The 12,449-nt window shown below is 51.2% G+C and overlaps 1 protein-coding gene across 3 annotated transcripts in view; it reads left to right on the forward strand.

Moving 5' to 3' along the window:
• Positions 1 to 341: 341 nt before the first annotated feature.
• KIRREL3 (kirre like nephrin family adhesion molecule 3) overlaps positions 342 to 12,449 on the forward strand; it is a 339,679-nt gene continuing 327,571 nt past the window's right edge. For 2 of the 3 annotated variants that reach the window (XM_069788214.1, XM_069788215.1), the window contains exon 1: positions 342 to 466. In XM_069788214.1, coding sequence (XP_069644315.1) covers positions 406 to 466 — 61 coding nt within the window. In that variant the 5' untranslated portion in view covers positions 342 to 405. The remainder of the gene's footprint in view (positions 467 to 12,449) is intronic. The other variant, XM_069788216.1, reaches the window with a different exon arrangement.

The following is a 12,449-nucleotide window of genomic DNA, read 5'->3' on the forward strand; positions in this document are numbered from 1 at the left end:
TTAACTTATCCCCGGGGGGGGGTTACATTTTGGCCCCCCCCCCAGACAGCACCCCGGGGTGAGGCTGCTCCCCCCCCCCCCCCCAGTGCATCCCATCCCGGTGTGGGCAAGGCTGAGCCATCCCCCCGCCTGCGCGTAAGTTACTCCCCCTTTAACCATCACTTTACTCCAACCCCCCCCTCCACAAAAAGCCAGGCTGCGCCGGCGAGGCTCGCTCCGCCAGTCAAGGCAGCGCTGCCGGGGGAGGAGCTGGGGGGGGGGGGGAAGGCGGTGATGGAGCCGGGCGAGCGGAGCCGGCGGGCGGCGGCGGCCTGAAGCCCCCCGCCGGCAGCGGCAACGGAGCTCCCCCCCCCCTCCTCCTCCTCCTCCTCCCCAAACCCCCCAGCGCCGAGCCCACCCTGAGGAATGAGCGCTTTCCAGGCAGACCTCCTCCTCCTCCTCCTCGGGTGCTTCCTCCTCAGCCACGGTAAGGGACCCCCGGCGCCCCGCACTTAGTTGCCGAGTGAGGCGGACGGGAGGAACGGGGGGGGGGGTGGTTTGGGGGTGGTGGTGGTGGTTTGGGGGGGGTGTCCCCCCGGCGTGGGTGTGCTTTTTGCTTCTTGCACAAGGCGGGGGGGGGAAAGGTGGGGGGGGGAGAGAGGGAGGATTGCAGAGTTTTTCATGCATCTCTGGCGAGGCAGCTTGCCTTTTTTTTCTTAACAAAAAAAAAAAAAGGGGGAAAATCTTTAGCATGTAAATGAGTTCTTTCTGCTCCAGCTCCGTTAATTAGACTGTGTTTGTGTGTAAACACGGCTTTGCTCAGCAACAGCCCCCCCCCCCCCCCCCGTCGCCCGCCCGGTCCTTTCGCCGGTAGCGGGGAGGCGATGGATGCTTAATTTCGGTGGGGAGGGAAAAGAAGCTTCTTCGGTCGGTGGCACAGGCTTGGCTCCAGCCCGGGGAGAGGAGCCTGCGGTTGCAGAGCCGGGGTTAGGGAGCGATTTGCTCCTGGGGGGGGGGGGGGGGGGCAAAAGAGTTGCTTTGAATGCAGCCAGCCGATGGGAGGTGGGGAACCACTGCGGTGGTTTGGTGGGGGGGGGCACAGCCGGATCCCACCTCCCCGGGAGCCGGGGCAGGAGTGTGGGAATCCGGAGGAATTTGCCTTGCAACTTTGCTACCTGCTTGCCCCCCCCCCCCCTTTCCCTGCCAATAAAAAAAAATAAAGAGGGATTTGGGGGGCGGGGGGGGGCGTTTTGGGGAAGCTGTATTTGATGTGCTGCCGTGTGCATGGTCCCTGGACTATCTGTCACCTGTGGAGGACGCTGAGCTACAGCCAGACCCAAGCTTCGCCTATCTGCTGCTCATCCCCTCGCAACGCCGGTGTTAAATACCATCTGTGTCACGCCACCGTGGTCCCGAAGCCAGCTTTTGTGAGGGTAGGGCTTGGGGTTGCTTTAAAAAAAAAAAAAAAAGGGGAAAAAAAAAAACCAACCCAAACCCACGCAGCTAGTCCATCTGTTGATTAAATGAAGGATAAAACTTTTGGAGAGAGTAGTGCTTCTCAACGGGCAGCTGGTTTTTTGCTCAGCCAGACATTATTGCTGAACATCCCCCACCATACGCCGCGTTTCCCCCTATTCCCCAAGCAGGAGAGGTGGCTGCGCTTCTGGTTGTCCCTACCTCTTCTTTTCCTGGGCTCGGATGTGATGTCGGGCTCCCACGCTGCCCTCCCTTCCCCTTTTCTCTTTCCCTCTCTCTGCTTGTACTAATATTCCTTCGGGGAGAAAGCTGTGTTTGCATTCGCCTTTGCTTCTGCACAAAAGAAGCCCACTGTGTCTTCTGTGTAGATTTCTGGCTGAACAAATTTGAACTCTCCCTGGTACAGCAGGGCAGCAGCGGGTCCGGGGATGTCGGCAATTTGGAAGCTGATCCTGGCCTTCTCCTGTCTCTTCCCCGCTCCCACGAATCTCTCGACTCCCTACAGGTCAAATGGCAGTTTGCTAGCAGAGCCGAGTAAGTTTGTGTCTGGGATCCAGTGGGCGTTTGTTTTGTTGGGGTTTCCCCCCCCCTCTTGCAGCCATTACTTTTAACAAGGGCTGATGCACTTTTTAATAGTGGTTGTGTTCGAAAGCTGCCGTGACTCCTCGGCTCTGCTGCGTGTAGCCTGAGCTCGGCTGATTTGTCTCCCCTGTCTGTACAGTCAGGAGCGTGCATCTGGTACCTTGCTTATTCATGCCAGGTTACGAGGCAGAGAGAGAGTGTCTTGCAGAGCGTTTTCGGCTGTTTTCTCCAGTCACATGAACCGAAAGCGTTTCTATAGAGTTAATGCTCACGGTATAGGAGAAAGGGGCTGTCGGCAGCATCGTGGCTTTCCCCTTTGGGGTGAAACCATGCAAAGGGTCCCTAACGGGATTTCACGTAAAGGATTCCTTAAACTGCATGGTACTTCGGGGGAGGAATGGCCTTGGATGTAGGAACTGAAGCTTATTTTCTAGCATATGTTGTGTTTGCCGCTCCTCGAGCAGCTGCTGCAGTGGTTCTGGTGGGTCCAGACGCGGCGGCATTTGCTTTCCTTGGGCAAAGGTGCTCCTAAAGGCTGGTGGGCCATGGGCGTGAGATGTTCAGTGTGCGCCCAGAGGGCAGTCGTGCCTCACTGGAGGGAGCTGGTGGGCCAAAACTCACTTGGAGGAACAACTAAAATCACTCGTGCCCGTCAGGAGTTTCAGTGACTCCTTTTGGTGGGCAAGGAGCAGGCAGAGCTGCGTTTGCTTGCCTGCGGCACCAAAGTGGCTTGTAGGGATTTGCCATAATAAGGCAGGCAGGACTGAAATTCCCCTGAGCCAAGGGCAGCAGGGATGGGAGGATCACCTCTGCTGAAAACCTTGCTTGGGATCTGTGGCTGGGATACTAGTTTAAAAAAAAAAAACAACAAACAAACAAAACTCCCTTTGTGTAAGCCTCACCGAAAAGGCATTTTCCATCACCGAATCTGTGCACCTATGCCCTTGGGTTTGTACTTCATGGGTCCTGTGCCTCCTTGTGGCATGCTGGCATCCTGCTGTTTCTGCAAAATGTGCAGGCTGAAACTTGGGCACCCAGCTGAGCTTGCAGGAGGAAGGTGCTTGTTGCTGCTCCCTGTCTGGGGCCGCGCTGCACCTGGGTGCACGCAGGCATGGCTCAGCCTCGGAGGAGAATCTCTTCTGCAGCTGACTTCTGTGCTTCTCTTGAGGTGATCTAGGAAGAACAAATTGCCTTCCCTTGAGCATCCTCCGGCGTTCACCCTTGCAAATGGTCTGAAAAAGCCTGCGTTTTCTCTTTCTGAAAGTCGATAGGTCAGCGTTTCCTATACAGGGCTGTTTTCCCCCTGGAATTGCTCGCTGCCCACTCCCCCACCCCCTTCCCTGGACCACAGCTTTGGTGGAAGGGGAGATAAAGTCACAGGACAATTTGCCTCCTGTGGAGACTAGATAGGCGGTGCCCCTTGGTGGGGAGACATTGATGCCGCCATGAAACTAGCTGCCTTTGCCTCTGCCTGGTGAATAGCTTACCCCTCCCTCCTCTGCCCCAAACTGGGTGAGGCTGGAAGCAACTGGGGAAAGAGCCTCAGCTGGGCGAAGTGGGGGCTGTGGGAAGGAGTACCACTGAAGATGTACTTGCAGCCGCCTCCTCCTCTTACTGGCCTGTACTGTAACAACCTAGATGAATTTGGCAGGATCTGAAATTTACCTTGGATGGGAAGATTTCTGCCTGTCTGGGTCTCTCTTTCCAAAGGCATGTTTGCTTTCCCTCAGGGTGATGAATACCAAGTTCTCCGGGTGTTGCAGGGTATGTTTTTCTCCTTCACAGTTCACTTGGTTCCTCCCTGGAAGCAAATGCTTTGCAATCTTCCATCAGAGGGGCCTGTTATTAGCAGCAATGGCTCAACTTCCCAGTGGCTTTTCATCAGCCCCCAGGTGGGGAAGGCTGAAATTATGCTTATGAGAGAAACCAGGCCAATTCCACCCACCACCACTGGTTAGGACCAGAGAGTGAGGATCTTGGCTTCTCGGGTGGGTGACAGGGAGCAAAAATGCAAGCTTACAGGGTGCTGGGAGGTGTGTGTACAAGGGCTGGTGACTTTGCTCCTCTCTGCAGCCCACTGGGTGCAAGGTGCACTTGTGGGTTGCTGCGTCTGGCAACCATGAGCCTGCTAATGAGAAGCCTGGAAGTGTGTGGTTGTGATCCCTTTTAAAATTTAATTCCTCCTGCCGTGCGGAGAGCGGGGTAGCGTTGCGAGAGAAGTGTTTCCTAAACCCATCAGGTGAATATCAGCACTGGGGAGCTCTTTGGGAAGCGCAAGGAGGGCATACGGTGCTGCAAAATGAGCAAGTGCTAACGGGCTTTAAAAATTAAGCCAAGGAAGAGTGCTAGCGGCACGAGAAGTTGCAGCTGAAAATGGTGGAGTAGAAGACAGTGATTTTTGGAAAGGTGCTTTGTGAAGGTGGGAGGTGCTGCTGGTGGAAAGGTGCGGGTTTGGCAGGGGCACAGGAGTTCTCAGCTGGGCCGCATGGAAGGGAAATCAAAGTAAGCCTTGAGTTAGAGCTGGTGTTGTCCAGTCTGTGCTATCCTGGAGGAAGAGTGCAGGATTGCTGCCTCCGACATCTGTTTTAACGCAACTTGGATTTTTGCATGCTTTCCCATCTTCAGGCTATACCTCCTGTAGCGAGATTTGTGTGAGGACCACAGATGACTTTGCTCAGATTGGCTTTCTTGCAAGGCTTCAGTTATTTGAAGAGAACAAGGGGGGTGGGGGGGGCTGCGGTTTTGTTCGGGTGCCCGTTGCCAGAGGGAGGAAAGCGAGGAGAAACACCTGCCCTGATGCTAACGCTGCATCCCTACCGGCCTCCCCCCTTCCAAGGTTAGGCAGAGGTCCCTGGGCAGTTTATGCACAGCACATCTCAGGCAGATGTCGATTACTTCTGCGCTTTCCTGTTGTTTTAGGGGACACCAACTGGAGTAGAAACGTGCACAGAAATCCCTGACGGGTTACCAGCGCTGTGTGCCACCGGCTCCTAGTCTCTCTGTAGTTGGACTGCATATGTTGGAATAAAAAGGCTCGATGCTCTTCTTCCTTTTGTAGCCGTAAATAAAGGGGAGAGGCCGATGTGCCCCTTAGGTTGCGAATTGGCTGAGGATCAAGGTCTTTGAATAAACTGTTTTCCTACAAGCAGTCTGTGATGGAGAGTGTGCCTCCCTTCAAACCTCCGATTTAATGATCGGTTTTGCAAGTTTGTGTGGTTGCTCCCAGCTTTCAGCTCCTCAGCGCTGGGTGGAGGGGACTTTCTGAAAATGCTGCTGGAGAATTGGCTTAACATTACTTCCTGGACCCTTCCAGTAGGATTAAACAGCTTGCCTTTTTTTTTTTTTTCTTTTATTTATTTTAAAGACCAGCAATTGATGAAGGCCCTAATTTAGCTTCGGTTCAGGAGCAAGACAAGTCTTTCCTTTGACTTCGTGGGGAGCTACCTCTGGCCAAAGAGAGAGAGCCATGGTGACCGTGTACAAGCTTATTTTATAAATCAATAGGTAGTGAAACAAATTGGTTGTAAATCAGTCTCTTATTTGCTGAGATTTAAGGCAGTTGGTGGAGCTGTGAGTTTTTAAGGCGGGCTGCCCTGCCTTCGGGGCTGGCAATTGTCCCAGCTCTTGTAGGGTGTGTGTGAATCCATCGCCTGCAGTATTAATTTCAAACGTGCCAGGAAACGTGCGGGATTTCTTTTCTCTTGGCTGGGAAGAAATGAAGTTTAAAACCCATGCTACCCTTTCCGGACAAGGGTTGAATAGCGGGATCCTGATGCTACTCAAAACTTTGGGGTTTCTGTTCCTGTACTTCACTGTACCTCAGGGCACGTCTACACTCCAAACTACTCGAAGGGGGAAGAGGAAAATATTCATTTCCCAACTGTGCATTGTGGTAGGGCAGAGCAAATGCTGGGTTCTGGTCTTGTAAACTGTGGCCTAACAGATGTCCTGGTTCAATATCCCTTTTGAGTATAGTTGAGACTGTTTATTCATTGCCTCGCTTGGCAAGACCCATGCTCAAGTGTTTGCCTTTCCCTGGTGGCAGCAGCAGACTCCAAAGTGGAGCAGAAGGAGCTGTAGGTCACTTGGCTCTTTTGTGGCTCTTCCTCTTACTGAGTTGCTTTAAACAGTTTAAAAATCTAAATGTGCTTTAGTGTGTGTACCTCTTAGCGATGGTCTCTGGGCGTCCTGCCTCTTTTAATGTCACATGCTATGTAAGTAGGAGGTGGAACACTTGCATTGTTAAATTCAGATGCTAACTTCGGGATGAGATCTTGTCTTAATGTGTTCATGCAACGCCCCCGCTTGCAACGCAAGCTTTTGGTCTGTTGCATTTTGGGCTCTCAGGGTGGAGCAGGTTGTAATTGTTTTTTGAGGGCTTTGCCATAACTGCTGCTCATTAACCATTGATGCAAGCAGGTCAGACTTTCAACTAGGATAATAGATGCTTTCTTTTGTTTCCAATTACTTTGTGTTTGGTGGAATTGCAGCGCTGGTTTGATATGTGTGTGGTCAGATGGTGGCTAATTCACCTCTTAAGTGCTAGTGAATTTATGTTCTTGGGTCTGTTGTTGCCATTTTCTACATGGCATGTGGCAAAGCCTTGTCAGGTACACCCTGCCTGGATGTGTGTGGGTCTGGTTGCATGCTGCAGCACCTAAAGGCTGAAAATTTCAGGAGCCTTTTGGGTGAGCAGCCCTGTCTTTGTGGGAGGGGAAATACAGAAAATGTTCGATGATGGTTTTTTCTTCAGAAGCCTGCGGCCCAGCAGGATGCGTGCTGCAGGCTAGAGGAGCCTTGCTAATTACGGATGAAATACGCACCGATAGTAGAAGGGATGAACTGTCTCAAACTTCCTCTTGGATGAAGGATCAAAGCTTTGTGCTGTGGGTCCAATATCACTTTATTTTCCTCCAAGCAGGGTGTGAGTCGGAGAAGCCATCAGGTTTGGAGTCCCACCTTGCGTTTTGGGCAGGTATTCACTCGTTAACTAAATATTGCCTAACTCATTGAAAGATCAGAAATTAAGGGCCTGAATCCTTCTCAGGTTTCCACCCCGCCCCCTCCACTAGCACAAATGAGTATTCAAGCTGTATGCTGCCAGTCAGTAAATGTCAATATTGGATAAGTGTTTCCTTTATATCGCTGCAATTTAGCATAAGCTGCTTGGAAACAAATGTCTTCCATAAGCATGAGGTGTTTCAGTAAGTACACAGTCAACATTACTATGAGGATTAAATAAATGTCAGCCCCACTTGTATGCTCAGCATAGAGTTAAGACAGCTGAACTTGCATAATGGCCGGCATGGCAGTAACAACAGGAGGGATTTTGCAAGTCTCCATGGAGAGTGTGGGATGGAAGGAGCCACTTTGGTTGGAGGTACCTGGATCCTAAGGGGATGTGGAGACGGGGTGCAGAAGCAACTTACAGCAGGGAGTAGGTGATGGTACAGGGTGCAAAGGGATACACGGATCTTCCTTCCAGGCTAACAGGTCTGCTCTTTCTCTGGCACTGGCTGGCAGCCCAAAGATGAAAACTTGATTCGACCAATGTTGGCTTGAGCAGGTGGAGTTGCTGGCTCAGGGCGAGCACCCTTCTGCAGATCCGTCCAGGCCACCAGTGCTCGGATGGATCTGCCTCTGCCTTTTCCAGTGCAAACTGAGAGTTGCTTGGCTGCAGTTGGTGAGGCCAAGGGGTGAGGCTTGGCCGTCACCTCCTTTGTGGTGAGGAACATTTTGTGCTTTGAGAACTGTGTGAGCTTTGAGCTTGCCTACAGCTCGAGGCTTCCCAAAGCCATGGAGATGCGGGCCACCATGAAAGAGTGACGCTGGTGCATGCTGGCAAGGCTTACGCATGTGAAGGTGGATGGAGATGGTCACCTTTGGCTGCTCTGCCTTCAGCTGTGTGAATGAGTTTCTTTCTGCCAAACAGACAAGGGCATCTGGCTTCTGTAAAGGGATCTGAATCCAGCCAGCACATCGAGGTGTTGCTCAGTTGTCAGCAGAGGCTTGAATCCTTTCCTCAAGCTGTGTCTTCAGGAAAACCCTGTTCTTGACCATCCCTCGCTTGCATCTTCACCAGTCACCCTGAGATGTCACTGGATGCTGTCTTGGTCGGTCCATGGCAAGGTCTGCCAGCAAGGAGAGAAAATCTGGGAGCGTGGTGGGGGGCTGAGCTGGATGCGTTTCCATTCCTAGTGATGCAAAACTGCTTCTTTCTCCCCAGCTGGCAAGTAGCTGACTGTAGCCACTTGTTCCCAGCTGCACAAAACTGTAGACAAAATCATTAGCAGTCAGATGAGCCTTATTAGCTCCTCTAATGCCTGTCTCTGGTCTGTGTGGACTTGTTACCCCGCAGAGTGTGTATTTTAATGACTGTCCATTGCTGTTCCAGGTGACTTGAGCAGAGCATCCCAGTCGTGTCCTAGCAGGCCTGGCAGGTTTTTGCAGCTCGTTCGCAGAGCGGAGTCTAACTGTGGCTCTCGCCTCGTTAGGCTGCGCATTTACAGTGCTGAAGAAACAGCTTGCGGACATGTGGGGTGTCTCAATAATTCAGGCTAGAGGAAGGGAGCACCGGGAGTCCACGGGGGAAGGAATACCCGAGTATTTTGAATTTCGAAGTGGGTCATCTGGCAGAGCTAATGCAGTTTTTAGCCTCGCTTTTTCGGTTCAGCCTGGCGGTGGCAGCAGCAGCGCTTGCATGGAGCCGAGCTGCCCGCTCCGACCTGCCAGTGTCGGGCTCCGTCGGAGAGGCTGAAGGCGACCTGCTCGGTTCCAGCTCTGCGGGGATGCTGAGAGCACCAAGGTTTGGGGTTCGGCAGCCGAGATCGTTCCCCCTCCTGTGCTGCGGAGCGGTGGCTTGAGGGTTGGGGTGGGGAGAAGAATTGGGAGCCTTCTGAAGTTCCCACACCTTCTCCTGAGGAGCAGCGGTCATCACCCCGTTGCGTGGTTGGATGCATCTCCAGGCGATGGGGCAGATCTCGAGGTGACCCTGCCAGGGAGCACATAGCAGCGGTGCAAATGCCATGGGCTTGCTCAAAAAGCAGAAAGGGCGAGGGTGTAGGAGGGGAATGTGGGGCTGTGTCTGACCCACTGCTTCTTGTCGTCCATCCCCCCCCAGTGATAAACGTAGATGAGTTTGGCAGTGCTGTGCATGGAGGTGATGAACCCCTTGCGGGGCATGGGGTAACCTGCAGGAGCAGGGAATGGATACTGTTGCTGGTCAGTGGTGCCTTCCTGGGTTGTTTCTTACTCTCTCCCACGAGCTGATCCCCGGAGTGTGATTTAACACTTCTCTCTTTTCCTTCTGGCTGTGTCTTTAAGAAGCTGGGAGTGACAGGGCCACCCCCCCTGTACCCGCAAGTGCTGAAGAAACAGAACCAACAGATGCTAAAGTTAGGCACAGCTGTTTGCGGTGTTTTGTCCTCCCGATCACAGAGTCTGACACTGTCTGTGCATATTCCTCATCTTGTCCGGAGAATGAAAAGGTTTAAGACATCGAAGCTTTGAGTGGCTGTAAATCAACACCTTCTGTCTAAGCTGAAGCTTGACTTACTAGTAGATTTCTTGTGATTTCCTTTATTTGCACTTATAATATTGCCAGGTAACCTCAAGACAGGCACCTTCTTTCTATACTTGGGAGACAATACTGCTGGTTTTCCCTTACTTACGAGCTTCCCCACCAGAGACCAAGGGGAACATCTCCAGCCCTGCTGTCCCTCAGCCTTTATGTGCCTAAACCCAGTTCTCAGATGCAGCTTAACCTCTGCAGTCCAGCTCAGTCTCTGCATGCCTGAAGTTGTCCTGATCCAGCACCACATGCTGCATATTGTGATCTGCTCTTGCTTTGGTGAGGTGGAAGATTTACTGAGTGCTTTTACTTGGTTAGTATGCAGGCTTTGTGTTCATAGTTTGGTCATTGGGGTGGGGATTGTCCCCCATGGCTGTTCTTCCCCCACCGTCTGGGGTGTGTTTGCTCCTGACAGTGAATATAGGAGGCTTTTTAAAAGATGATGACTGTCCCTGTTGCCTGCCACCCCTTGGAAAAAGTTCATTCCCCTTCACTTGGGTTGCAGCGTAGGGGCTCGGTGTCAATGATGCGGAGATGTACAATTCGGAAAGGGCAGAGGGGGAAACTTCGTGGGAGAGCAGAAGTGCCTTTTGCTGTCAAGCCCAAAACAGTGTATGTAAACGCCGCCTCCTGACAGATCTACAGTGATAGCGGCAGCACTGCTGTTGGGCTGGATGTGAGTTGGGGTCTTGCATAGTGTTGTCTGAGGGATATTTTTTTTTTCTTTGCCTCTTGCACGAGTGTCTATCTCCTGCGGCAGGAACAGTTTCTGAAGATTTCTCTTGCTCCGGTCATGCTTAAAATGATAATATTGGTTTAAGATAGACATTTGCGATAAACTAGGAAACACGTCGCCCTTTGAAATCTTCAAAGCTCTCTTCCATCAAATGGGCTGGCTAGAAAGGCAACTGCCAGGGCATGCAGATTGCCACGCTTCAGATGCTAACCTCCTCCTAAGGTTGCGTTTTCTTTTCAAGAGCTGACACCTCTCACCTTCCTCCCCTTCTTCTCTGGGAGGTGCTGACTGCATCAAGGTGATACCTGCTGCACTTGTTCAGGATCTCTATGCAGCTTCTTGTGTGCTACCTGTGATCTCCCAAATTTGCCTTTTTTTACCCTTTCTGTGATGGATGCAAACCAGAAGGGGGAAGTGCTGACCAGGCAAACTAGGTTTTTCCTGGGAGTGAGTAGGGAGAGGCAGGAGGAGAGGTGGGGGGAAGAGTGAAACGTCTCTTCTCAAGAAAGAGAAAAGGACAATATGCAATTGCCAAATGGCTGATTTCCCTTGACGACATCTTTACAGTGATGGTTGTAGTAAACTTTTCATCCAGCACACTGATTTTTTTTGTTTCTGCAACAGGTAGGTTTCTCTCCATGGTTTGGTTTTCTCCCAAGCATACACAGAAATCTGTGTAGTGCTCTTAACCTGTGCAAGTTGCTGCTGACTGGAGCAGATCAGAGTTGCTGTCGAGTGGAAGCACCTTGTTCAAAATCAGGAAGAAAAGTTGAACTTTTGAAACTTGTTGTGGCGCAGGAAACATCCAAGAGTTATGGATTGGAAACTTTGAAGTGGACTTGCCAAAATACCATATTTTGATACTTGCAATTTTAACATTGAGTTCAGGAAGGGGGTTTTTGTGCACAAAGGATGGCGAGTACCACTGTCCTGGTGGGTGAAGGGATGCTGGGAAGCTGTTGTAGAAACTATTTGACTATCGATTGCCAGTCACCCTTCTCTAGGGTTTGGAAATGAGGTGCAGGTCTCTTCTTGCCTTTGGCCTGGCCAATGAACTCACCATGATGGCTCTCGCAGCGTGCCGATTTGTCGGAGTATATTTAATTCTAAACCTATGTTAACCTGATCTCTGTGTCCATAAAGCATCTTGTGGTAGGTTCAATACAATTAACATTTTATTGGCTAACACACAGTTTATTTCTCTTGGTCTGGTTGCATGCTTTTATTGCCCATTCTGCCGTACACCATGAGGACATTGTGTGCCAGCATGTGCCTTACTTGCTCTTCTCTGAAAGCACCCTTAAAATCAGCTCATAATTATTGGAAAATATGGAAAGATTATAAAGGTGCCAATGATATTCATCTGGTCCTGGTGCATTGAGCAGGTAAAGAAAGGACCTAAGAGGCAATTGAAGAGATTGATAGGCAGTAATGGGTATGATAGTAATTTTTGTCCTGTGTTTTTAATAAAGTGATTGACGACAAACGCAGCTGGAGCCCCCGTGCGGAGACCAAGAGATGCAGTTAAATTAGAGAGGCTTCTTAACTTAATGAGGCCATGTAATAAAAATAAGGCATAATGAGCAAAGTATAATAGTACTATTATGCTTACGAGTGCTCTAGCTGAGGGCTGAGCAGGCAGCGCCTGGATGTGCTTGGGGGATGATCTCATGATCTCTCTGGGAGGAAGGGCTTTCCTGATCGGGATGAAGATGAGGAGGCTGGGACACATTTGGAAGACTTGGGAAAAATATTGGCTAGTCAAGTGATGTGCTTACCTGTCATCCGATGGGAATGAACAAGCAGGTGGAGCAGCAGACATGGTTGATCCCCCGTGCTTTTGGTTTCATTTGTAAGGTTTTCGGCAAGTCTCTGCTCTGGGTTTTATTCACTTTCTGTAACCTTGGGGAATTCCACGCGAGTGTCCTTGGTACATAGATGAAATTGCGAGGGGGTCAGATTTGTGTGACACGAAGGTAAAGCAGTGGGATTTTTCAACAGCCTGGAGGCGGGATGTGCAGGGAATTGATGGGCAAGCTGTGAGAGGTTGGCCAGGGCTGCAGCAGGTTTGCGCGCCAGCACCTTAATTTGGAGACTCAGTGCCGA

The sequence above is a fragment of the Haliaeetus albicilla genome, chromosome 7, assembly GCF_947461875.1.
Source record: "Haliaeetus albicilla chromosome 7, bHalAlb1.1, whole genome shotgun sequence".
Taxonomy (NCBI): Eukaryota; Metazoa; Chordata; class Aves; order Accipitriformes; family Accipitridae; genus Haliaeetus; species Haliaeetus albicilla.